Source organism: Gavia stellata, chromosome 3 (assembly GCF_030936135.1).
Source record: "Gavia stellata isolate bGavSte3 chromosome 3, bGavSte3.hap2, whole genome shotgun sequence".
Classification (NCBI taxonomy): Eukaryota; Metazoa; Chordata; class Aves; order Gaviiformes; family Gaviidae; genus Gavia; species Gavia stellata.
The window spans coordinates 48,654,018-48,681,811 of NC_082596.1; the positions used below are offsets into that span (position 1 = coordinate 48,654,018).

General features: G+C 38.8%; 1 protein-coding gene across 1 annotated transcript; it reads left to right on the top strand.

The window, feature by feature from the left end:
* Positions 1-1,215: 1,215 nt before the first annotated feature.
* LOC104254898 (opsin-5) lies at positions 1,216-26,065 on the top strand. The gene is made up of 5 exons (XM_059815875.1): positions 1,216-1,303; positions 4,801-4,963; positions 6,594-6,721; positions 7,268-7,602; positions 25,454-26,065. The coding sequence occupies exons 1-5, from the start codon at positions 1,216-1,218 to the stop codon at positions 26,063-26,065; spliced, it is 1,326 nt and encodes a 441-aa protein (XP_059671858.1).
* Positions 26,066-27,794: the final 1,729 nt, after the last annotated feature.

Here is a 27,794-nt window from a genome sequence, read left to right on the forward strand (position 1 = left end):
TGTCACACAGTTTGTCTCCTTGCTGAAGACTTTATACTAATACCAGTAGTTATGTTCAGAGTTGACACATAGGATACCTGAAATACAGACCTTTTTAAATTTAATAACCCACTTCCTGAAATTTCAGAGTTCAATCTGTTGTAGTTTAAGGGAATTGGCAGGTACTATACACTAAAGGAAGGACTGTTGATTTACTCTCAGCCCTTTACTCTCTTATATACTTTGCCAATTTCTGGGCTGGAGAAATGCAAATTTCTATAGACAGGTTTACAAATACGCTCAGTGAGACAGATTCAGAAAGGGGGATGGTGGGGATGGGAAATACAAGTTGAATGCTTGTGGAAGGCAGAAAGAAAGAGAGAATTTATTTGGCTCACCCCTATGTAAAGTTACGAGTTCAATGGTATAAATAAATTTTAGAATTAAGTGCACATACATTATTGTCTACACTTAATAGTTATTCTGATGCTCTTACTACATTTCTCTCAATTTTTTTGGTTTGTTTTAGGTTTATATTTGCAGTTCTGTGTCCCTTGTTTTTAAGATTTCCTACCTTGGTTCCTCTGGTTGTTGTAAAGTGGTGATGAGTAATATTCTGGAACCAAACCTTATTGAACAAAGTCAAGTTTTCAAAATTTAATGCACCCTTGCTCACCAATTGCATTTGTAATGTTGTGACATTCTCATATTTGGATGAGTCCCTCAAATTAATAGAAATTGGTTTACCTCAGCATCAGCTCTAGGTTGCAATTTCATCTGTATATTACACAGAATCATAGAATGGTTGAGCTTGGAAGGGACCTCTGGTCCAACTCCCCTCCTCAAGCAAGGCCACTGCGAGACAGTTGCCCAGGACCGTGTCAAGATGTTTTTTAATATATCTAAGGATGGAGACTCCATAACCTCCCTGGGCAACATGTACCAGGGCTTGGTCACCCTTATGGTGAAAAAGTTTCCTGATGTTCAGAGGGAATCTCCTGTATTTCAGTTTGTGTCCATTGTCTCTGGTCATGGCACTGGGCACCGCTGAAAAGAGCCTAGCTCCATCCTCTGTGCATCTTCTGTTCAGATAAATGAATTGTTAATTCAGAAAATAAAATAAAATTAAATTCTCCCTGTCCTTTCCCCACAGAACAGCTTATAGCCTTGCAGAGAGCTCACAGATATCTGCTTGGATACTGAATTTCTAATACCATGTCCTGTTTTGTTTTTCAGATGGGCCCATCTTTTGGTAACTCAACATTCCAGTCCAAAATAACAGAATCAGCTGATATTGTTGTTGGAATATGTTATATGGTATTTGGTAAGTATGATTTTATGGTACGTATATTTATAGAGCTTTGGCCATATTTGATGTGGTAAGGAGACTCCACTGTAAAAGTCAAGTTTGTTTCTGACACAGCTGAACTTCTGTATATTCATAAATAAGGGGAAAAAAGCACAAGTTTTTTAACTTGTGATTTACGTTAGGTACAAAAACTTTATTCAGTATTAGGAATATAAAGCTGGGTGGGAATGCTGTTTTTTGAGGCCCTGGCAATTCTTGGCACCCACATGATCGTGATCATTGTTAAGTCTAAACAGGAAAGCATCTCTTCCATACATCATTGCAAACCATAAAACAACATATCCTGACCAAAAACATATCCTACCAAAAGCCAAAATTATAACATGTCTGGGAAAGGTGCTGAAAAGATCAGGTTTAAGTCCAAAGTCCAGTCACTGTCCTAGAAAGTTGGATTTCTGGGAAGGGGGCTATGCTGTTAGAGAGGAGGCAAATTTATCCTCCCTAGTCCTGGTATGACTGAGGAGAAATATCCCTGTCCAGTCTAAAGGTACTAGTCAGTGTAACCATGAGCCAGACATCTGCGAGAGCAATGGCCACCCTGGCTAAGTGCAGTCAGTAGGTACAACTGATGTCTGGTACTTCAGAAGATGGTGAAAAAGAAAAATGTAGAAGCCAAATGCATGTCCTAACAGAAATTTTCCTTCCCTAAGGCAACCAATACTAGCCCTGAAGTATGGGATTAATGCAAAATAAATATAGCACCAACAAAGAGTGAACCCGTGTCTTTAGTCCTGTCAATGAATATTTGCATCCTAATGGATTCAAAGACTAACATGTATTTCAACATGTTTTCTCAATGTTTTGATTGAAAAATTTAAATGAATGTAAGCCCTATTTATTTTAGAATGTAGCTGTATATGGGTAGCTGAGTTTGAGAGGAGACTTATAGCCTGGCTGGACAATGCATATCAATTTAGAGACAAGTCCTTGCAGTATTTGTGCTCCTGAATTCGCAGAGCTGGTTCAGCTAACAATAAGGTAATTTCTCATCAGAAACCTCATGCTGTTTTTCTACTGCCAGATGGACTTGAAATTTTCTGGTGTAGCTTTATTTCTGGTTTTGGTGTTTTCTGTATGTTATCAACAACAAATAAGACATAGACCTCTTTACTGACAACACTGCTGATAAAATAGTGAAAATTGCATCTGTGTCTGTCCCATGTTCTCCTCTCCCATCTTTGTTCAGCTAGTCATACAGCATAGTGTTGCGTCATAACTGCCTTTTTAACTTTCTCTTCCTGGATCCCATGATAATCAGTTGTGCTCGGATCACTGAGTCTCTTTTCAAGGATGTATCCTCAGTATCTACTGTGTCAGTCATGCCAATGCTGTTGAAGAGCCCTGCTTAGAAAACAGATGCAGTATGTTCACAAGGCCATAGAAAACCGAGCTTAGAGTGATCCTGATAGAGCATGTAGTCCATTTGCTGACCCCTTATACCATTCCTGACCAAAATTTGTCAAGCCTCCTCTGAAAAACTTTCCATGAACTCACTAAGCAGTTTATTCCAGTGTTTGCTAATATGAGGAGGAATGTGAAACATGGAAAAGAGGTTTCCAGTAAGTGGCATTTTGTAAAAGTTGCACAAAGTATTTGAAAGAAAAATTATATGCTTAAAAAGGAAAAAAAATTGTTTTAGATGAAACCTCCTTCCATCTCTTCCTCCAGGAATTTCACAATGGAAATATATGTGAACAAGGATGGCTTTGACCATACAGTCAAACAGATCCCAAAGTGACTATGATGTCAATTGGTGCATGCTAAAAAACTGTATATGGACTGTATATTCCAGACAAGAATAGACACCATAGGAAATAAAAGCAAAAAATAAAATTGAGTTTTTGCTAAGGAAAAGTGTGATGATTGATTCTCCTGTAGTATAAGCACTGAAGATATTTGGTATAACTGATATCTCTGATGTGGCTACAATTTTTATGTTCTGGTTAAAATTATATCTTACTAGGAACAGTTAGAGAGCATATTCTGATAGTCGGATAATCTGTGCTCCTTGACCTCAGCCAGCCTGATTCTGCTTGGATAATGTTCATTTTAGAAATACCAAGTGATAATCAGATTGAAATGTAATTGAAACATTGAAAAACATTAAAATGCGGAAAGAAAATGGAAATTATAATTTTAAACAAAATTATTGCTTTTTATTGTGTTTCATTGTTGTATTTTTGAAGTCTTGGAAGAAAAATGTTTGGAACAAAATTGTTGCACATTTGCAGGAGCGGAATTCAAGGAGAATATCTTTTTTCTCTCCAGAAGTTTTTAAATTACAAAGATCTTAAAAGTCCTTAAGGAGATCAGTGATGGAAAGGAATTCAGTATCATGCTAGTCTGCCATTTCCTTATGAGAAAATACCGTAATCTGTAGAACATTTGAGAAAATTATGTATGTTTTTTCCCTATGAGAGTGTGACTAAATAAAGCATATTCTCTTACGGGTATAAATCAAAGCCTATGTTGGTTTGCAGCCTCTATGCAACTTGTTAACCTCAATTTCTATATCAATATTTACCTATATTCTATAGGTAAAGTGTCGCTTTTTCCAAAGCTATGCAGGAACAGGCAGTGAGGTCCACAAAAGCACTTGGTCTTTCTTCAACAGCCTGATTTCACACGTTGTTAATTAAGGGATCCTCCCATTCATTAGTCATTCTCATGTCCATGGCCCTCTGAAGCTTTTATGTTTGAAGGTGTTGTTCCTGTGTGTCTATAAAAGGCTGCCTAAAACTCTGGTTTTTGATTGTTGTCTGACCTTCTAAAATGATGGTCACCTAACTCTTATCTAACTTTGTGTATCCATCATAGGTTTTGATCCTGTTAGTTTAAAGGTAGAGAGCAAATTGCTTGTCTTCTACTAGACTACTTGCAGCCTTCTTAAGTTTCTTGGCAGGTCTCATAGTAAAACCAGCATTCCCAGACAAAATAGTTTTATCTACATGCAGTAGAGACGTTACTTAAATACATTTTTCTCTTTCATGCATAATTCAACGTTCTTGCTATATTGCCTATTATTACTAGGAACTATAACAGGCATCTCAGAAAATGCCTCAAAGGGAAAGGAAGAAGGGTTAGTGAATGGAGAGCTCTAGATTGGGAACTGGGAAAACGTGTGCAGTGCCAGACAGATATTGTCTCTGGTTTAATTAATGCCAGCTTCCTACAGGAAAGATTTTTTGGCAGGTCAGTTAATTTAATGGATAAAATTATTCATTAGATCTTTGTAGATAGTTTGACGGACAAAAAAGGAAGAAACCAGGAAAAATGATAAAAAATTAAAAAAAAAAGAAATATAAAGAAGAGAAACCTACAAATATAAAAAAGAGACAAGTTTATCTGATAAATGCTAGCTATGATGATGGCACATTATTCCTGTGCAGGAAAAAAAATTTTAAAAAGGATGGCTGACAGTAACTGTTTCTTTGTATTGTGTTTCTCTGCAGGAATATGCTCCTTGTGTGGGAACGGTGTTCTCCTATATGTCTCCTACAAGAAAAAGAATTTGTTGAAACCAGCAGAATACTTCATTATTAACCTTGCCATCAGTGACCTTGGTATGACTCTGACATTGTACCCTGTAGCTGTAACCTCCAGCCTTTCACACAGGTTTGTTCACTATGCACACCATATTTAACATCCTCTGCAGGCTCTGTAGGTCTGTGTCAGTGATGAAGACCAAATTACTCTGCCACTTTGCTTGCCATAAAAGTGGGAATTAATTAGGGGGATTGAGAGAAGTATGCTCTGTAACAGCAGCTTTATGGACTGCTGGTGTTAATTAGCATCTGTGTCTATTTGAGGTCACTATCTTTTTGATTTCTGCAGGGCTGAGAAGATTTTTTTCCAAACATCCACTTCCTACTGCATTTATTCTCTGTGGCTAGTATTATTCAGGTGATGGTGAAATGTTTCATTTTTTAGCGGATGGACAGTGAAATTTGGTACCATGAAAAGAAAGTCCTGAATTTACTTATGATCTCCAAAAGTATTGGTAGTAATGATGCATAGAAATGTAATGTCTGGATTAATTTTTAAGCCAACACTCTGAATTTAGAGCTTCTTTCTTCCTTCCCCACTTCTCTCCTCTTTATCCACCTGAATTCAATCTCATATCATTGTGCAAGATCTATTTTTTGTGATCTTCTTTTAAAGTTTGGGAGGCTTGGCAGGCTCATTACTAGACCTCAGACAGTATTTGTGCAACCCAGGCAGTATGAAAGTGTTTGAGAGAAGGGAACTAGATAGAAAAGGTGAAGGAAGATCAGAACTGGCTGTCAGGAGCTGTTCTGCATGATTTGGGATAGGATGGTATTTGTAATGTTTTGGTCTATCCCAGTTATTGCAGAATGTCCCACAACTGCACAGATGTGAATATGCAGTGCTGATTTGGCTTCCCAAAACACTTTACTGAGAAACCTAGGAATGTGTGTTTAATAACGTAATTAAGTAGAATATATTTAACAAAAGAGACGGAGAGCACCTCACCCAATATAACCCCTGGGTAATTTTTTCTTTTTCAGTTAACCAAAATGAAAAAAATGTATTTGGTTTGATGTGAAAAAATCTCTCTCTGTCCTTCTCCCATCTATTTTTCTCTCATTTTGGCATCAAAATAAAAAATAAGAGAAAAAAATAGAGTAATTACTCAGTTTTTACCACATTAGTTTCTGTGTTAAAATATTCCTAAATATATTGACGAACGGAGATGATGTCTTCAAAATCTAGAATAGGGCTTTTGATAACTGCTACTGCAAATACTGCCGGTGTCTGAATAGAAAGGGAGGAGGTATAGTGATTCACATCATGTTTTTGTTCTTCTGGAAAACCTTCATAAGAGAACGTGTTGATTTTGATGAAAACTAGTTTTAAAAATATACATAAAGATAGCAGAAATAATAATAAGCTGTACTATTTTATGACCCTGGCCTACTAGTGGCAAGCATTTCAATTTTTCTTTTCAGAATGATTGTCATTAAGATATACTGCTTTGTTTTATAAAAATAAAAAGGCTTAAATGTGAAATCATAAAAATAAAGCAGGACATGATTACTTTACTGGCTGTAAGGTTTTCAAACAAGAATATCTTTTGTAGTTGATCATTAACCACCAAATAATTTAATCATGCAGTATTATTGAATTTTTAAGGCTACAACTGTAAAACTATTTTTACCATTTAGTATTACATTTAAGAAAGAAGGATGGCATCTAAGAATTAACTGTCTTGGTTATTTGCCAGGTGGCTGTATGGGAAACAGATTTGCTTGTTCTATGCATTTTGTGGGGTGCTGTTTGGGATCTGCAGTCTCTCAACACTGACATTAAAGAGCACCGTGTGCTGCCTCAAAATTTGTTTTCCAGCTTATGGTAAGCTAATGGTTCTGTCTTAAATGACTCCATTTTTCATGTGAACATGGACCACCATTTCTGGGTTGCATATCCTAGAGAGTATTTTTGTAGAAGAGATCTTTTACATCCAGTCAAACAATTCTTATTTCTGTGATCATTGATAATTAACTATAGGGCTAGATATATGCAATTGATTATTTTTAAGCTCTTTTAAGTCAGGGTGATAATTTGGAAACACGGAATAAGAGTTCTGATCTGAAAGCAAGGCTGGCCTGAATAAACTATTTTTTTCAGAGTTTATTGCTACATTTTGATAGAGATTTCTTCATAGAAATTTATGTTGTGCTAAGTATCCTACATGTATCAGAGAATTCAGCTACCTAATTTTTTTGCAAATCATTGCGAACCATGTCCTATTCTTACAAACGTTCAATATGATATAATATTTTGAACACCTATTAAAGTTGTTCTTCTTAATTACCCTTCTCAGCTGCCTGAATATGGGAAACTCCATGCACACATGGTGACCGTGCTGATCTTCACTGATTGTTTTGTGTCTTCCAGGGAACAGGTTCAAGAGAGAACATGGACAAATCTTGATAGCCTGTGCTTGGACTTATGCAGCAATTTTTGCCTTTTCTCCCCTAGCTCACTGGGGAGAATATGGAGTGGAGCCCTATGGCACAGCCTGCTGCATTGACTGGCATTCCACCAACGTAAATGCCGTGGCCATGTCTTACACTGTAGTCCTCTTCGTTTTCTGTTTTATTGTCCCTTGTGGAGTAATTGTCACTTCCTACTCTCTTATTCTGATAACTGTGAAAGAATCCAGGAAAGCAGTGGAACAGCACGTCTCTGGCCCCACCAGGATGAGCAATGCGCAAACCATTACTGTCAAGGTATTTGAAAGTTAGCCTTTGGCAAGCTGTTTTTGGCACAGCTGGGCAGCACCATTTAAGGACGAAGAAAGTTCCTGAGAAGGGAATAAAGATGGAAAAGAAAATTGGTCCTTACTGCATTTTTATTTCAGACAACAGTATTGTCTTGTGCAGGTTTGCTCCATGGCAATGAATTGCTAAGCATACAAATTGTAGCTGTGTTGTTTCCGGAGGGTGATAATTACACTGACAGAGCTTCATTACTTGTGAAAATTAAAATTTCAGACTTCTGATCAAAAGGAAGGTTAAAAATTGGAGAACTACATACAAGTGAGTTTGTGTCTCATGCTCTTGAGCCATTGCTTATGAAAGCCAGTTTGGTTTTGAGTGAGTGAATTCTGTTTGCCCAGCTACAGACATCTGAGGAGATCCAGGCTTAAGCTTTGTATCATTAAAGATTTTAAATAGTCGTGTAGAGATCAAATTCTCTTGTTTATAACTGAACAAAGGACAAAAGTCACAGAAAAGTGTTTTTCTGTAAATACGTTTTGAACCAAAACTTCTAAGGGTTTGTGCTTATACAGTAAAAATAAACCTGTGGTCACAGTATTTGTTGTGGAAATTGTTTTCTGCTGCCAATTATGTCCCTGTCCTTTCCAGAAGATCAGCATCTATTTTTTTAATATACCAAAAAGTAAAAAGAGGAACTTCGCAGCTAACATTAGGTGTGCTTCACTCCTTAGATAACGTACCTCTTGGAAGACGTGAGTGTTACCTCTTGACTCTGTTAATTATCTCCAGTGAGAAAATCTTTGTTTTTTCTGGATTTCAATGAATGCTTCTCTCATTTCTCTAGTTATTTGTTTGACATGTCCTTCTAAGCATCTTCCTCACCACCCTTCAATTTTCTGCTTGGAGTCATCTTTGGTCCTTATCTTCTCTCTCTCTGTTCAGGAATATAGACACTCTCATTTGCAAATACAATTGGATATCTCACAGATCTGCTTCTGTATAGATGATCTGCTTTCTCTTTTTCATGCTAACAAAATTGGTCTCTCTCTGACATCTCTCTTCAGATTACCAAGTGCAGAGTAGCTGTAGTAGACATCTTAATCTGCCCTGTCTCTCCGTCTGAGTATCTTGGTTTTGACCACCATGGGAAACACCATCCTCCTGTCTACTGCATGGTCTTGTAACCTAAATATCTTCCTCATCCAAACAGTTTAAGAACTAAAGACTGATGTCCACATCTTACCTACCCCTTCTTTGTAATAACTCTTAGATGGAATATTTCCCAACTAACGCTCTTAAGTATATTCCTGCCCCACTCCTGGATATTCAGTAGACATTCATTTTCTTAAGTCTTTCATTTGACTACAGGATACTATCCTTTAACTCTTTAATTAATTTTTAAGACTCTTCATAGCTTATCCTAATTGACTTCTATACTCCAGCAAGACCAAGATGCTGGTTACACTGTATGCTTAAAACACTCAGAAATGTGCATGCATGTTAAATGCTACTTGTCATTCTTATGAGTTCCTTCTAATAAACACTGGCAAAATGAAAATAATATCTCCTTCAAAAATTCCTTTGTGATGTTAATACAAAAAGTCATGCTGGTATATCATAGAGATTGATATTGGTTGGGCTGCTGGAACACTAGCAGAACTGCTTATCATGTTCTGACAAGTATTTCTTCTTTTTGTTCTCTGATTTTTTTCCCCTCAAAATTGCTCTGATCATCACTGTTACATTGTAAACTCGTTGAGTTACTCTGAGACTACTTATCTGCAGAGAATATCACCCTGGAGTAATAATACAAACAACAACTAGTTATACATGATAATCCCTTGGAGATACCTGCTAAGAGGATGGCTTAAGTCAAACTCATAAAAGCAGAGAGGAGAGAAGAGACATTTTTGTTGTTTTTTTTTTTTTTTCTTAAGAAACTCTGCTAAGACAATTCAACCCAAATATGTCAATTTTGTGGTGTACTTGGAATGATTATTTGTTGAACTGTAGTTCTTCCTGCTGGATTTGAGCTGCAATACAGCCTACCTTGTAGCGCCTGTCAAATTAGAGACAATTTATAGCCTGTTCTTCCTCCGGCCTTTTCCATCCTACCTCTGATATCAGGTCACTGTAACTTAGGAGTCCTGGTCAGTTTTGAACTATGCCTCTATCGTCTAATCCAGCTTCAGCTGAAGTGCTTGGACATTGCTTCCATCTTGAAAAGCTAAATCTGGAAAATGACTTGGGCACTTAAAGTGGCACTTAGACACTTAAGAATCCAGCTAAGCCCAGAAGTATGGTTATGGAAGCTCTTACTTGGCAGCTGCCTATGCCTCGAGGCTCCAAGAAAATGCCACAGGTTGTTCTGTAAGCGTAAGGGTTTCCCAAGTTCCTGCAGTTTGCTTTACTCTGTACTGCCCTGCACACTAAGCGGCTATCTCTTTCCTAAACCATATTAACATAACCAGGCCATAGTGTTCAATTCAGGCTCACTTTAGTCTATTTGTTTATTAGTAATTGAATATTTTTATAAAAAAACCCCAATAAAATACAGATAACATTTGCTATCACTAATCTACTTCCCATATTAAAAGATCTGTCTGTAGTGTTTTTTCCTGTGCTATTTTAGAATGACAATAGCAAGACTTTTAGAAAATGTAATGGGAGCTGTATAGTGCTATTAGTGCTTTTGCACTTGTGAATTTGCAAGGTTGGCTAACTACTGATATTGCTTTTATTATTATATAGTGCCATAAAAATCAATTATAATGCATACAGAGGACACCATTGTTCTCATGTGATCTCTTCACATGTGCATGGGTTTGCCAGTTTCTGGAGAAAACATGCTCTGAGCATATAGATAAGACAGATAAATATTATGAATGCAAGTGGAGATGTAGAAAATTGTCTTTTCTCAGGAGTTCCTTGGAATTAAGCCATTTCAGAAATGCATCCTAGTTCCCCCTAGATGTTGCAGGACCAAAACCACCATGAGTGTAACTTCATGTCTCATCAAATATTTGTCCAAATACCATCTCTGAATTGTCTGCAGTACATTCAATTTAAATCATGAGGGGTAAGCCTTTGGCCTGGGAGATTGTGTTCAGTTTTTGTTCTGATTCAGACTTCGTGTATGACCTTGGACACAAATCCTGGTACTCAACTTGTATTTCTTTGTGGCTGTAATTGCGGTACCTCTCAAGTACCTGATTTAAAACACTGAGGTATCATTTTGCTGAAAATGAGAAGGTTGAGTAATTCACATCTCTCTTCTAATACTGTTTATTGAAGAAACTGATTTTGTTCTTAGTATGGAATGGAATAATTTCCAAATCTGCACACTATGGAGGTTAATTGGTCTTAAATTGGGTTTCTACAATGCATGGACATAGTGCTTGGGTTTTTTTAATCCTCATTAAATTGTTTTGTGTTAAATGAATAAGAATTTTACCACCAACATTAATCGAGGATGTCGCACTGCTCTGAAACTGGAAGTATTATATATCCACTGGTACAAGCAATATTGAAAGCTGTGGCTAATTACAGGTGAGAAGATCTATGAGCATAATAGGAAATATAATGGAAATCAAATTGGATAAAGGTTACTCTTCAAAGACGACCTACAGTTTAGAATACAAGATGCTAAATCTGAATAATTCATTGTGATCGGTAAATCTACTCCTGAAGTGAAAGAAGAATTACAGCTGTTCAATGCTTTTCTTGATTTTGTCCACTTTAAACAGATGCTTCAGTTGTAAGGCACAGCAACATTGCCATTTGCTGCAGGCATTTCAAAGCCATTTGGAGACTAGTGGTCCATGTGCTGTTTCTAAATGCGTGTGAAGGGAGAGAATCTGCATGAAGACACAGTCAATGCCAAACTTACATTACTTACTTATACTGTTGACTGTATGAGATGTATTGATTTGAGGTGGAGGCAATCAGCTTTTTGGCAAGTGTGGAAGAATCTGGTTGACTGATAAAGAACATGTTGGACATGTCTTACTTGCTGTGGAAGAATACAGACATTTCATTTGGGGCAAATGTGAAATTGAGATTCTGTTACTTTAATACAGATGATCACATTTATGGTTGGCTTTTACTTTTGTGCAGCATAAACATTTAGAATAGTGAAAAGTGAAAGAAGAATTGTTTTTAGATTCCTGTGTGAGCATGGCTTAGACCAGAAAAACTCTTCCATAATGCTTTAGACCTTTCAGTAAAGTTGCATTCATTTTTGTGTGGTCTCATTTGACTAGCTGATTGATAGTCATCATCGCTACATCCTAGGCTGTCCAGATGTGCAGGTCCTACAAAGTTGCCAGGCATCTTGGACAAAAATACATTTTTTTTTTTTTTAATCTGGAAAAGGTTTACAGAGGAAAAAGAGGACAGATCAAGGGTATGAGGTAACCTCTAGCCATCCCAAGTTCATCAGACTTCTGTTACAGCCTGATGCATACCATTTTAATTCCTTCCCTCCTGGTGTAGGAATAATAGCATCAGTTCTTGTCTGTTGCTTTTCAGACTTTGCCAATATTGCTTTGGAATATTTTGCAAGATACAATTGCAACATGCCTTGGCTTTACAGGTCAGTAAACTACCAGTCTGCAGGGTGTTTAGCTGGCTCGTTTCATGATTTCTATGTACAGTAAAACTCTGCAAGAGGGGAAATTATGGCCAATATTTCCCTTACCAATGAGAACCAGAGCAAGGTTAAACTACCAAACTAAGGCCACCAGTGTAGTCATAATGAGTTGCAAGACTCAAATTCAGGAATCACTCTTGCTTTGCCTGGTGCTTAGCCCATTAGCCTCTGCTTCTTGCATATTTCTGTCTCCAGGCTTTGGTATGGTACTTATGGTGACCTGAATACTCAGCAAAGTTTGCACAGACAGTCTGCAGTTCTCTGATAGAGGCTTCTGCTCTTGCAGGCTTTTGAAAAAAGAGCTAGATGAGCCTTGCCAGAGGCTGGTCCCTGAGATCGGGTGTGTGAGTCTTGCAGTCTTCAAGGATCCAGAAGCTGAGTTTGGGGTCCATGTTACTTGACTTTAACATAAATTCAGTAAGGAGAACGGATAGGTGATTTGTAGGAACCTGTCTTCATCTTTGTGAGCCACTGTGGGGGACAGGCAGCATCTTGGCAGATGGTGGTGGATGAACTAGCAGATCTTAGGTGATGAAGGGCTGCATCAAGGGACACGAGCCATTTCTTCCATCATGCTCCATGCCAACTGAGCTAGTTGGCTCAGAGGGGTAGCATCCTCAGTCTTGTTCAGACATTACTGTAGTGACTGTGCTTCTCAGAAACTTTGGAGTAGCAGTGGTTTCTCTATGGCACAATGTTTATTAGACCTTGCTCTGGGGTGAACAGCTCCCTGGTGTCCTAGGAGGACACTAAAGAAAACAATGGTGGCCTCTTAGTACTGGTTTCTATATTTTGATGAAAAATGGTCTTCGAAAAGGAGACTGAAACCATAGTATCAGAATAAAAGAGGTAAAACTATCAAACCATGGAAACACTAACAATATGTTTATGTTCTCCTACTATCATATCAGTGACCCAGATCAATGAGAAGGCTTTGTTCCCAGCTTTCATAATTGCACTGGGTTCTCCTTGGTTTCTGAGAATGAAGCTGTGATAGCTGTTTGTGCAGGCCTCTGGCCTAAGATACACTGATGAGATCCTCAGTGAAATTTAGGAACTCCTCTGGCACTTCAGCAGAGAGGGGTGGGTGCTGGGCACTCCTGGGATGGGCTGGCTCCCATGGGTCATTGAGGTTTACTGGGATTTTGCCCCATGTGTGATGCATGTGTACTTGTGGATGCTGACTGTGAACAAAACTTTGCTTTTGCAAATCATGACACATCATAGAAAAAGTTGTGCTGACGATACAAGGGAGGGCAGAAAACAGCTTTGAATACACTCTGTAGGTGTAAACCCCCACAAGGAAATCTGACCCTAAATCTAGCACTGGAATTCTTCCTCCAAGGGAGCCTGTGTGCTTTAGGTGGCCCGAGGGTGGGACAAGGGGAGGTTGTGTTTAGTTTTGTAAGTATTATTTCATTCATCAGGATGCATATAATGATCCCATTTACATGACAACCAAGGTAGTCCATGATGCAAGGAGAATGGATTGCACTAAAGATACATAGCGGATGTACACATTTTAAATAAAATGTTTATGCTACCTTAGAGCATTGTTTCTACTTAGACCTACAGGCAATATATAGTAGTGCCCGAGTACAGGAGAGGGCATATCCATTTATGCATACTTTTTGTAAGCTGTGCGCTAATCATGGGACTCACTTTAAAATAAATAGGCAGCTACCAAAAAATTTTGGACAGTAGCAATTAGATAGCATTAAAAATATTTTTTGCCATATTTTAGCAAGACAGCTGAAGAAGAATTACCTTTATCTTGCACAACTCAGCACCATTAAGCTGAGCAGATACAAAGAGATGCTGTGTCTAAGTATGTAGAAAAGAATGTTAACAAAATAATGCCAGATTGCTTAAAAAATGCTCCCAAAGTCTATTCCAAAGTCTTGAGAGCAGAGTAATCATTAGAAATAGGCCCATTGACCTGTTTTAGAGCAGACACCAATATGAATCAGGTGTTTTTTCTGAACCACAGTACTGTAACTGTAGTTTACTGGTTTTACTTTTTTTACTCTTTTGTGCTTTGTTGAATGAAAGGAGGAGTAAATTTCATGACATGAATTTTCAAAGCTTAGCTTGTGAATTTGTAATTTCTTTTACTTCTTCCTCTGTTTTAGCAATGCATTGGTTCACTGGCTTATTATTTTGCAGAAGAACAAAGTAGAGGTTGTAATAGTCCCTTAAGGCATAAAAAAATCAGTGGAATTAATTTGCTGCTTATAACCATGCATTTGGACTAAGTCTCACAGATTTTGAAAATAGTTGCATTTACCCTGTCAGAGACAATCTGTAGGAAAAACTTTCTATTCTCAGCAGAATAGCTTCACCCACAGCAATTCCTTTAAAAGTGAAAGGAAAGAAGAAAGTATCATTTTATTGGCTTTGTCATAGCTTTATCTAATTACCTTCTCAGAGCCCATTTCTCCTTCTTTGCAGCCTCTGGGAACTGAGAATCCGTTAAGACTGCTGCAATAAGCATATTGCATAAATAAATGGAGAAAAGTTAAGCACTTGCTGCAAATATTCTTTTCTGTTTTGCAGACAAAAATGAATTTGGCTGCCAAAGTAAGCAAAAGGTTCTACAGAAGAGATAAATGATGGACCATATATGATTCACAGGAAGGACAACATGCAGTCATCTCAATTTAAATGACATTGTCTCAGGAAGGCTTGATTCCTCTAATTCATTAATGCTGAAGACATCCTATTCAAAAACTTTTCGCAATATATTTCTTAAGCAGCAGCAAATGTAATTCTAACTTTCTATTCTAAACTCTCTTTATTATTACAGTGAAGTATCCTTTATTAATAATTTTGTACCAGGAACATCCGTCTGCCGGCAAGGTTCTGTGTTGTACATAGAGATACTTCAAGTCCAGATATGCAAGATGCTGAATACACTGAAATGCTGCTTCCCTGCCTGTTCCTAGCATTGGCCTCATGTATGTTGGGTGGACTTGCCCTGACAGCATGCAGGTTTACCTCATCTGTGCCTACAGGCTACAATCATTCTGCTCTTTGTAAAAGATCTGCAGGGACACAGGGTTTTGTAAGTCCATGGCGTAACTCAAAAGTATCTTTCTTGAACTTGACCAGCAACTCTCTTTTTCATGCCTTCTGTACATTGTTCCTTCTTACTGATACTCTTGATAATCCTGACAATCTTAAGCAATAATGTTGTAGTCTCCATACAGGTATATAATGATCAGTTGAAAGTGAGTATTTTTTAGTCAGTTTATTATCTAGATAGAAGAATTTGCTAAATCTTCTTTCCTATAGCGAACGTGTTGATATAGCAAACATTCATCCAAGTCCCAAGGGAGTTCATTGTAGTGAGGGTAAAGTCTAGTCAAAAAAATATTACACAACTCTCATAATATATTCTCAAATTCTGTGCATATTTCTGGACAATATTATTCTTCTGTAGATGAAATTTTTAAACATAGAGGTTGGCTGTTACATTGAGGCTACTGCATTATATTTGGAGACCTAAACAGGACTTCTTCAGGCTGGTTGAATATCTGCAGCTCGTACGATTTAGTGAAATTTGCAGATAATTGACACACTGTCAGCTGTCAAGTCTGAAATTGTAGGCAGGCAGAAAAAAAATAGTGACATATGCACTGTGCTGTAAATGGCAAGGACTGTATAATCTAAAGCATCTACATGGTCTCCATTAAAGCTTGCTGAAATTACACACTACATGACAGATATATAGATAATTCAGTATTTAAATATTTTCTAACTAAAAAGCAAGCCCACTATATAATTATCATACTGTTATCTAAACATGGTATCTATTAGAAGTTTGCAGTTATAGCTCTATGCTGGGCTATAACAAGGTAAGAAAATGATCAGCAATGACTCCTAATGTCTTAACATTCATAATTTTTTACCTATATTGAAATCTTCACTTGTTATTTGAAATACTGGTTGATGTAAACCAGTCTTGAATCCTTAGGACCGCCTAGTGTCACAGGTGTAAGGTACATATCTGTTTCCTTGAATTTTAGAGTATATGAAAATAATTTTGTTGTGGAAACAAATGTCACTAGAATGCAAAGGAACCGGTATTGTTAGATGCTGTAGGAGTGCAGGCCCAGAAAACTGGGAATCCAGATGTCTTCCTATCAAATTAGGAAGCAAAAGGCAGCAGATAAAAGCAGACGTATCTGAGGAGTTGTAGCAGGAAATGGTGGCAATTTCTATATTGTCAAAGAAAAGAAGGCCAAGGATCACAAGCACTGGCCCACTGGTTGACCTGTTGCTTAGTTGTTAGCATGCTCCCTTGTGTGGTTTTTACCCATGCCTGGGCATAGGCCAGGGGATTAGTGGAAACCAGGGATTGTTCCTAAAAGGTGATATGGGCAAGACTGTGACATATTTGTCTTGTACCAGTTCCCTCTAACACAGTTGTGGTGGGTTGGCCCTGGCTGGACACCAGGTGCCCACCATAGCCGCTCTATCACTCCACTCCTCAGCGGGACAGGGGAGAGAAAATATAATGAAAGGCTCGTGGGTTGAGATAAGGACAGGGAGACCACTCTCCATTACCATCATGAGCAAAACAGACTTGACTTGGGGAAATTAGTTTAATTTATTATCAATCAAAATCAGAGTAAGATAATGAGAAATAAAACCAAATCTTAAAAACACCTTCTCCCCCACCCCTCCCTTCTTCTGAGGCTCAACTTCATTCCTGAATTCTCCACCTCCTCCTCTCCAGCAGCGCAGGGGGATGGGAAATGGGGGTTGCGGTCAGTTCATCACATGTTGTTTCTGCTGCTTCTTCCTCAGCGGAAGGACTCCTCACACTCTTCCCCTGCTCCAGCGTGGGGTCCCTCCCACAGGAGACAGTCCTCCTCGAAATTCTCCAATGTGAGTCCTTCCCACGGGCTGCAGTTCTCCAGGAACTGCTCCAGCATGGGTCCTTTCCACGGGGTGCAGTCCTTCAGGAACAGACTGCTCCAGCGCGGGCAAGTCCTGCCAGCAAACCTGCTCCAGTGTGGGCTCCTCTCTCCACGGGTCCACAGGTCCTGACAGGAGCCTGCTCCAACTTGGGCTTCCCACGGGGTCACAGCCTCCTTTGGGCATCCACCTGCTCCAGCGTGGGGTCCTCCACGGGCTGCAGGTGGATATCTGCTCCACTGTGGATCTCCATGGGCTGCAGGGGACAGCCTGCCTCACCATGGTCTTCACCATGGGCTGTGGGGGAATCTCTGCTCTGGTGCCTGGAGCACCTCCTCCCCCTCCTTCTTCACTGCCCTTGGTGTCTGCAGAGCTGTTTCTCTCACATATTCTCACTCCTCTCTTCTCTGGCTGCAAACGCGCAGTTGTTTTTCCGCCTTCTTAAATATGTTATCCCAGAGGCGCTGCCACTGTCGCTGATTAGCTCAGCCTTGGCCAGGGGCAGGTCCGTCCCGCAGGTGGCTGCCATTGGCTTTATCAGACATTGGGGAAGCTTCTAGCAGCTTCTCACAGAAGCCACCCCTGTAGCCCCCCTGCTACCAAAACCTTGCCACGCAAACCCAGTTTGCTAGTATTATCCCAGCAGCATCTGCACTCTAACACAATCCTAACACCTCTTGCTAGGGCATGCAACAAATACTATCCTTCATGCAATAAAACCACTTTGAACTGAAAAAAAGTACACCGCAATAATTATGTCTTAAGCCCACCAAGACACCACAAGGGAATGCTGGTGAGACCCAAGGCCCAACACTATGCAGTGTGGAGGTGACTAGTCTGTGCTAGATCCAGACAGTGGTCCCTGATTTTATTATATTTAGCAGTTTAGCCAATGAGACTATAAAACCCAGTCTTCGTGTCCTGGGTACTTCTTCTGGTACTGTGTGTTAGATACAGCCCCTTTTTAACATGGCTGGAGTGCTGGGGAGAGGTTCTGGGGGTCAATTTTTCTTTGCAAGCTGCTCCTGGCTGAGTAGCACTGTGCAGGAGAAAGTTTTATGTCTGCGTAGTTTAAGTAGGAAAATGAGTGCTAATACCTTCATTTTTCCTGTGAGAGAACTGCCAGAGTCAGGCAGCCTATTGGCCTGTTACCCCCCCTACCATGACAGTGCCCCATCCTGTCCCCAAGCCTGCAGTGCTCCTTTTGCTGCAGTCTGGTACTAAATGAATGATGATGACAGATTAGATTGACTTTTCGTATGCTGATGCTTTTATACCATGCTTAATAGGATCTTAACATGTTCTAGTGATTGTCAACCTTAATTCCTCTGTTCAGCGTCTGTGTTGTCAAATCTTTTTGCTTTACTAAGGACATAAATTTGCTCAGTGAGACTTCTGGCTTCTGATTAAATCTGGAGTAGTGGGCTGCAGTTTGGGATGAAAATTGCTCCAAAGAAGGGCAACGAAGCTGGTGAAGGGTCCAGAGAACAAGTCTTTTGAGGAGTAGCTGAGGGAACTGGGGTTCCTTAGCATGGAAAAAAGGATGCTCAGGGAAGACCTTATCGTTCTATACAGCTACCTGAAAGGAGGTTGTAGCGAGCTGGGTGTCGATCTCTTCTCCCAAGTAACAAACGATAGGACAAGAGGAAATGGCCTCAAGTTGCACCAGGGGTGGTTTAGATTGGATATTAGGAAAAATTTCTTCACTGAAAGGGTTTTCAAGCATTGGAACAGGCTGCCCAGGGAAGCGGTTGAATCACCATCCCTGGAGGTATTTGAAAGACATGTAAATGTGGCACTTAGGGACATGGTTTAGTAGTGGACTTGGCAGTGTTAGGTTAATGGTTGGATTTGATGATCTTAAAGGTCTTTTCCAACCTAAACGATTCTATGGTTCTAGGAAAGTATTATTTTGAAAACTCCTATGATTCACAACATTTCTAGATTTCATGTTATCTAATGCAAGCAGTCCAGCCTGCCAAGATAATTCCTCAGGATACAAAAATGCATGAGGCTCGGGGTGACACACTGATGCCATTTTTGCAGTAAGCATGCTCTGCATCTGTTTATACTGACCAGGACAAAGTGGATCCAACCTGTGGGAACTGTTCTCAGAAAGATGAGCAATGATTCAGACTTGCAGCACTGAGGACCAGAAGCTTACATGTTAGTTCACTTTTAGAAAATGCTGTTGAGGCGTATTATATGTTTGGGTTTTTTGAACATGGCTGACCAATTCATACTAGGACTACCTACAAAGCTTTTAAAATCCTTTCAGCCAAAATGAGTTGCTAGATACCTGCCCGGAACATGACTTCGCAATAATGCTTCACACCAGTTATTAAATGTATAAACAAATAGACTTTTTTGTAATGCATGTGCTCTCATTCTTCATGTACTTTCTCTTAACTATAATGAGTAATGCTTTACAATATGGGTAGTTTAATGCAAATTACCTTGGTGACTGTGTTAAGGGAAAGATGAGAGCAAAAAATGAGGAGAATGACTGGTGCATTCTGTGCTGGTTCCTGTAGAGTAGAAGTGCAAATCTGGAAATCTGTTTCTAGATGTTGGTAGTTCTCCATAGGCCAGAAGACACTGTTATTTGGAAGCAGATTGGAAGTGACAAATACTTTCCGTGTTGGGGGAGGTGGAAAAACGTGAGTAGTTTCAGAATTGGATTTGCTGAATGTATTAAGCATGGTTGGTGTGTTGTGTTTCTGTTCTAATTTTTATAAACTTGAGGGACAGATCGAGAAATCTGGACTGGACATGCAAAAATACACATTCCTTTGTGAGCATGATTAGAGATGCATGAGAAAAAGTAATTTTGTTGGTTTTTTTTAACAAGTTTAGATACTCCAGAGGATTTTGCATGTACAATTACATGGTATATATGCATAATTTTAGTATGCATGTACACAAATGCATATATGCTTTTGCATGTGGAAATGAGTAATTTTCTATTGAAAATATGGGGCAAAATAGCTCCTTAAGTTAGACATCTGCAAGTTAGAAATAGAAGTCAGACAACAAGGATTCAAATAAGATATTTCTGTTGCAATAATTTTTTGAATAAGAAACATAGTCATCAAGTGGTTCATGTTTTTCAACTAGTTTTCAAAATATATTATTTGATAAAAATCTGTTTTTCACTTACTTTAAGCCAGTATCTTTTCCAAGCATTGTGCGTTCTTACTAAAGAAACTTAAGGTAGTTCTAAGAGGGAAGTTGTGAAAGATTTGTACATGTGCATAGTTTCCACTTATTTCATGGGAACAGGTAACACGACTTTGTTTCTGGTAGGCTGACACCAAGCTACTGCTGCCTCTTTGTGCCTGGGTGATGGGCTGAGTGTCATTGCATGAGTGATATTCTCACCACTGGTTCAGTCCTGTAAAGCATCATTTACTTAAACGTGTCAACAAGCTGATTCACTCTGTCTTATTCAATACGTACTCCAATAAAGATCTAGTTTGAAATAGTCGAATCAGAGCCTTAGCTTGTGCCAACAGCCAGGGCTTGTTCCAGTCTGCATGGGTGAACTGACATACACCAGCTGAAGATCTAACTACAAAGATGACTTAATGGTGCAAGTGTAGAACATCTATCTTCTTTTTCTATTTTCCTGTAATGTAAAAATATCCTCTGTAACTTCTGTTCTTTATTGTGAAGCTCTTCTTATAAACCATAATATTTTCCCCACATTCCAGCTCAATTGTAATTCCCCAAGAGAGATTTTTGCCTGTAAATTTCTGAGCAGTGACACCTACTGTTATATTTGGTATGTGAACAATATCCTTGTGCTTGATTTACAGACACAAAGAATTTTTTTTCATTTGTAATTGTGTTTATTTGCTTCTCCAAAAGATATTTTTAAGAAGGTTTTTGTATGTAGGATTTGCCTACACACAAGGGCAAAGTCTAAAAAGATTGTTGAAAACTCCTCTGTGCCAAATCATATTGTTCACAAGCTATGATAGCGTCCTGTCTAAGCTAAGAGGCAGCGTAATGGTGAATCACTTCTTGCCTTACCTTGGGAAATTATTTTATCACTATATGCCTACATTTATATGAATTTTTTACATTTTATGAAATGACTTATACTTGTCAAACTATGTAAGTTATGTCAAACTTCCCAGTCAGAATGGGTGCTGGGTGTATAGGGGACACTATGTATCCTGTGATAGTATTTTTCTTATGTCCCTGTATGAAGGACAGGACTGTAGGGATTCTTCTGGTCAGTGAGATCTTTGAGTGGAAATACAAATAATTAAAATAAAAATCTGGCTTGCAAGATGTGGGAAGAAGGCATTGCCTTTTATTTATACTACTGGAGAGCAACAACAGGACACTTGATGGTCACTTTGGTAAGAAAATGTGTTAGAAATTTCCATGGATATGTGCAGTTATGAAAAGATAGCTCATAGAGCTGAAACTGTTTTTCTCTCTATTTCCATAATAAAATAAAGACATTACAGAGAGTCTATTATAGTTCATTAAAATCATCTTCCCATTAACACTAAGAGACTTTGGATTGTAAATCTTTGATCGTACTTGCTACAGACTGTAATGAGTTACGTAGTGCCTTTTGGAATAGTTTCCATAACAACTAAAATTTTTATGCTTTTACATGAGGCCTGCACCTATTTTCCTAAGTCACATTATCACACTGTTCCTTAATCAGCCACACAACTTTATACTGGATTTCCTTGTGTTCTGTACAGGCTCAGTTTGCTGTTACTGCAATTTTAGCAGCTGTGTATTATAGGCTAAGGCTAAAATTAGGCAATGTGCTCTTTTTTGCTTTAATGAGAGATGCTGGGCTCAAGTCTAGAGTGAAATTATGAAAGGGCTTGGCTGTAGTCCAGCATGCCTGTTGTCCTCCTTGGGTCTTACTGTGTAGTGATGCACAGGTCACTGCTGCCTCAGGTGGTATCACCTTCACAGGAGGAAATCCAAGGCCAGAACTGACATCTGTCCATCAAGTATCACATAAAGATAATTGAATCAATCACACAGTGATGTAATGAAATGGGGTAGTTGACCCATCTCATAGTGTGCAAGTCATATTCACTTATGAACAGTTCTCCTTGGTGTACATAGTTGATGTGTGTCCTTTGTGAGTTAATAAAATGAAATAGAAGAATGTATGTACAGATCAGTTATTCTGAAAAACGGTTTATGGGGTAAAATGAACTCATCATTGGAAATAACCTACCTGAGGCAGAAGTAAAGTTTTTTTCTGACATATTCACAGAATTCTAGTTGGTTATTGAGGCTTGAATTACAGAACCGATGTTGCTTAGTTGCTATCCTGCTACCTACATATTTAGGTAACCTTTGGCCACTGTATTTTGCACTGAATTAAGAAAGTTTTTTGGAAATCATCGGCAAAGTTGAAATACGAACCAGCAGGAAAAAAGGAATGTTCACTCACAAGCACTCTGTCCCTTACAGTGAAAGAGCTTGTGGAAAAGATTACCTTGCTTTCAAAACTTTTGTTACTATCTTTGACCAGTTTATATGGAGGCAATTGAAATCCCTTATTATGGCTGACTTGTTATGCTTTGTTGCCTATTTCCACTGGAACAGTGTACATTCAATAATCTTTTTCTGATCATTTTGGGAAAACTGACTACTGCAACTTGCATGTGTAGTATTTCAGAAGTAGCTAAGATACGGTTATACAAATACACCATGTCTCCAAGAATGTGTACTAATGGACATGTCTTTGAAGGCATAGTGTGTCTATGCAATGTTCTCCCATTTGTTGTCCTTATGCAGTTCTGCTGTTGTTCTTGTTTACCCACAAAAATGCAAAGGTGTCCTTTGGTTTGGCCCTTTGGTGAATTTCTTGTGAATGTTCACAAAGTTGCCCCATATCTGCCTCATTAAAATTCTCCTCTGTTGTTGTGCATATGAAAATCTTCATGTTCTTTGCCATCTTGTGTTGGCATCACTGATTAGCCCACTCCTCGTATCTGTCTTCTTGGAACCATGTTGGTAATTTTGTTGATCTTAAGGAGATGGATGTACTTCATCAAGCACCTGGCTTGAAACTTCTTACCATAGGCAGAGAGTGTTAAGTCCTTTCAAGCTCTGTTGTATTAAACTCCAGAATTCTCAATATGTGGCATGACAATATAAATAATAATAAAAAAAATAGTAAGTCTCTTTCTACATTCATGTATGTATATGTACAGTTCATATGCTTAAATATCTCAAAGGGGGTTCCTTTTGCTTGATTGTACTCCACTAAAAGTTATTTGTCTTAAGTACATCCTCAAAATTCTCAGTGACAAAGACCTGAGAACAATCCGTCACATCTATTTTAGACATAGATTTATGTATGATATCAATTACTTTCAGGAGATATGTCTCTCTTTCCTTTGACATTATAAAGAACCTAGAATGGCTTCGATTTAGCCTGTAAGTTTTTGGATAGCTCAAGTTATGCAAGATTAATCCCCTTCTTGCTCTAGAAACTGTGTTGATGCAGTTTGGGAAGTTGGCTGAGAGCTTCTTGAAAATATGTGCCAAATGTATTTCCATAGGAACAATGTAAAGCCTATCGCAATCCCAAAGATTAATTGCTACCATAAATAAGCCATCTGGGAAATGCACCAATTGATTCTAATGTCCATTTCCTCTTAATGTGATTCTAAATGGCCAAGGCATATTACTTGCCACAGAGACTGCTTTTAGTTTCAGTCCTGAATAATGGCCATGGACAGTTGAGGATTACAAAATCCATGCATATGGCAGAAGCATATCCATAGACAGAGCCAGACCTTCAGCTGACATACAGAAATAGAATGCTATGGAAACAAAGAAAAATTAACTTCACCTCATCTTGTGGATTTGCCTCTTCATCATTTCTTAACTAGTCTCACTCTGTCAAAATACCTTGTTTCTCAATTCTGTAAAAATACCTTGTATCTCAGTTCTGCCAAATGGCTTTAACTTTGGACTTCATGTGAGCTCTAACAGGTGAGAGCTCTAAATGGTTATCACCCATAAATGAGAAATTTCTCCTGTGCCACTATTATTATAGTGGATGGCTTTCTAAAGACATACACAAATTCCTAAACAGATTTTAGCCTAATAGAAAAAACAGTTAAATGCCACAGACATTCCTCATAAAACTCGTGGTATATATTTCTTGGCATTCACTGTGCATTTCTTCTTGCAAAATAAAATTTGTGAGACTATTAAACTTAGGGAGAAAATAATAGCATTTGGAGGAGCTCTCTATGCCTTGAAAGAGTCTAATGCATGTTCTTCTGGTGTTAGTGCTCAGGGCCTCTTTCATTCTCTCTCTGAACACAACAATGTCATCTCTCTTAATAAAAAACCCTATGATTTTTGCAACCCGGAATCTATAGCCAGAGCCTCACAGAGAGAAGTGGTGGATTTGCATTAACTGAGCTAGTTAGCAGCTCTGTACTCCCACTTGCAGAGGGCAGCTCAGGCAGGTGGCACAATTAGCAGCTGAAAACAAAAGTACTTTCCTTATATCTTTTCTTCTGTACCTTGGATACTACTCTAAATTGAATGGATTCTCTACTGTTTTCCTTATTTGGAAATACATAGTTTTGGCACGAAAGGACTTGCGAAGCTTATTCAAGAGCATGAATGCATTTTATGTATCTCTGTGATAATTTATACAAAAAATCTGGTTTTGTTTGTGTTTGTTTGTTTTGGTTTTTTTTAAAGGTCTATCAAAGCTTTCTTCATAGAGTTTGTTAGGACAAACAATTGTGCAGTAGGAGTTAACTTAAATTCATTAATTTGATTCACCTTCAGGATTAATCTGGTTTTCTACTGTCAGATGCCCGTGCGTGGCTCCAGTTGAGCACCAGCAGTAAAATCATAGAAAACATTCTGTAGCCAGGAAAACCAGTATTACTAATGAATTAGACAGTAGATAGGAATGGCTTTGCAATCCAGACAAGCGTTTCCCCAGAATGGTATCTTTTTCTTTAGGTTGGCTTCCTTTTTGGTCTAAGAAGAGTTTTCATAGCACTTTAGTGAAGAGGAGGAGAAATGTAGGAGCTGATACATTTTAACTCTGAAAGTTTCAGGTAGAAGTAAGTTTCAGACAGAATTAAGTTGCTAGGAAAATACGCATTTGGAGAGCAGTTGAGGTATGATGGAAGACTTAGGGAGACTTTTAACAAGGGGGTTTAATCAGGTGGTATTTTTATGCATATACTATTTTGATGGCTATTTTTCTCATGCATGCAATTTTTTAACTCACTGTTTTCTCTTTTTCTCTGCAAGCTGAGTGTTGCTGTGTGCATTGGATTTTTTGCTGCCTGGAGCCCTTACGCCATCATTGCCATGTGGGCAGCTTTTGGATCAATAGATAAGATTCCTCCATTAGCCTTTGCTGTGCCAGCTGTCTTTGCAAAGTCCTCCACGCTGTACAATCCAGTTATCTATCTCCTTCTGAAGCCCAATTTCAGAAACACCATCGCCAAAGATTTCACAGTTCTTCAACAGTTATGCATCAGGAGTTGTTTTTGTGTCAAGGCACCGCAGAACTACAGATCAACTTTGAACACCAGCCTGAGAACATTTAAGGGCAAAAATGAATCCAGCTGTAATTCTCTGCCAGCTGTGGAAGAATGTTCTTCTTTCCCCCGTGAAAAGCACAGTGATACTTTAGAGTGCTTTCAAAGCTATCCAAAATGCTGCCAGGAGAGGCTAAGCACTATGGACTGCCCTCCTCAAGAAACTGCGTCCTTGGAAAGCAACCCCCAAGCAAAAGTGAGGCAGGCCAGTAAGAAGTCAGTAAAGGTGGTTGTGCAGGGAGAAAAAAGCACTGAAATCAGTACATTGGAAATCACCTTGGAAGCAGTACCTGTGCATTGTACATTTACAGACCTCTAGAGCTGCTTGCATGAAGCCCTCTGACATTACTGTTGTTCTACTTGGTTTATGAATGTAACTTTTTCTAAAGAGTCCTGCTACTACCCCATTTTCTAGACTATTTTCCTGTTTTTTCTCATACTTTTTGATGGGACACGTGCTACAGCATGGACATGCTATAAATGCTGTATGACTCTTGCCATGCCAACTTAAGTACGTTGTGCGAACTGTGTTCACATTTTGAACTATGTCAGACAAATCCTCTCTGCATTTCATAACATCCTCTTATTCCGTTTTCAAGAAAATACACTAACCATTGAGAGGTTTTTCACAAAGCATTATTGTCCTTTCTAGACTAGGTACATTTTACATTTTGTCTGTTCAAAAGAAATAAGTCAATGTAGAGTTTGAAAAGGACAAGCTCATGCTGGTTTAATTGTTATAGCAACTGAAAAGGTAAATGCTAACCAAAATGCCAGTTTTCCAAGAAGCAATGATGAATGACCGCATATGTTGCATTTACTGGGAGGGATAGGTGATTTTGTTGCTTACTTTGAGATGAACAGGCATGTTCTCACCTCGTTCCACATGAATGAAATCAAAATATTTTTGGTAATTCAAGATAGTATGTAACTTTTGTTTACCTTTTGGTGTAATTTTAGACCTTGCCTGAGGACATTGTTTATTATTCCCAGTTTCCTGTATAGGACCTTGAATTAGGAAAGTGAAGAACTGGTCCAGAAATACCATAAGGGGCAAGAATCTCTGCTGGTGCAAACCACTGAAACCTGTGGTGAAAACTACCCCATGTCAAGATCCCAATCCTCCAAGAATTCTTGAATTTGGCTTACAAGGACAATGTTGTAGAGTAAGAATAGGTGCAGCTCTTCTTTCCCTTGTTCTTGGGCTCCTTTTTTCTCCCTTGGAAGAGGAAGGAAAAGAAAATGAAGGGGTATTGGAGAAAGGGCTTTTGAAATGGTTGCTTCTATTGATTAGGGAGGATTTGGTTAAACTGCTGCTCTGTTTCACAGCTTGCCAGCAAGAAGCACCACAGCCTCTGCTGCTGCCGTGAAAGCAAGGGTACACTGGAAGTGCCAGGCTCTCATTTTGTCCAGGCAACAGCCAAAATGACCATAGCTTTGTTACTAGAAGTAATCATAGCTTTGTTTTCCAGCTGGGGTTACTTTGGGTGATAAGGCAGTCCTCCTCCCAAGGACTTTGCCATCTGCAGAGCCAGTTCATCCTCCATTCTCCAGGAGACACTACTAAAGCCTCAGGGGAATACCTGTATCTTTATAATAATAATGATTCATCAGCAACGCATTTTGCTGCTGTTTCTGTGGTGACATGAACAAAATATACCTGGTTGCAAAAGGGACAGCTATGTTAAACTCTGTGAAAGTCTCCAGTTAGCCACTTGAAGGGATTTTCAGTTGCTATAGAGTGCATTTGGCATATTTACTCGGGACATAGAGTTTTCTATCCTGTTTTTAAACTGCTGTCACTGTCCCACACCCCACACCCCGCCCCGGCCAAGCCTCCTTATCCTCAATGTTTTTATATATGAACAATCATTAAGATACTTTTTATTGGATTTCCATGATGCATGTATGTTTAAAATACATGACCTAATGAAGAATACAAAACATTTACAGGGCATTACAGAAGAGAAACCTTCCCCAAGGTACAAGATACTGTGTCTCTTCAGGAACTCCAAAAAAGCAATCAGAAAAGGCAGCTGGACTTTGAA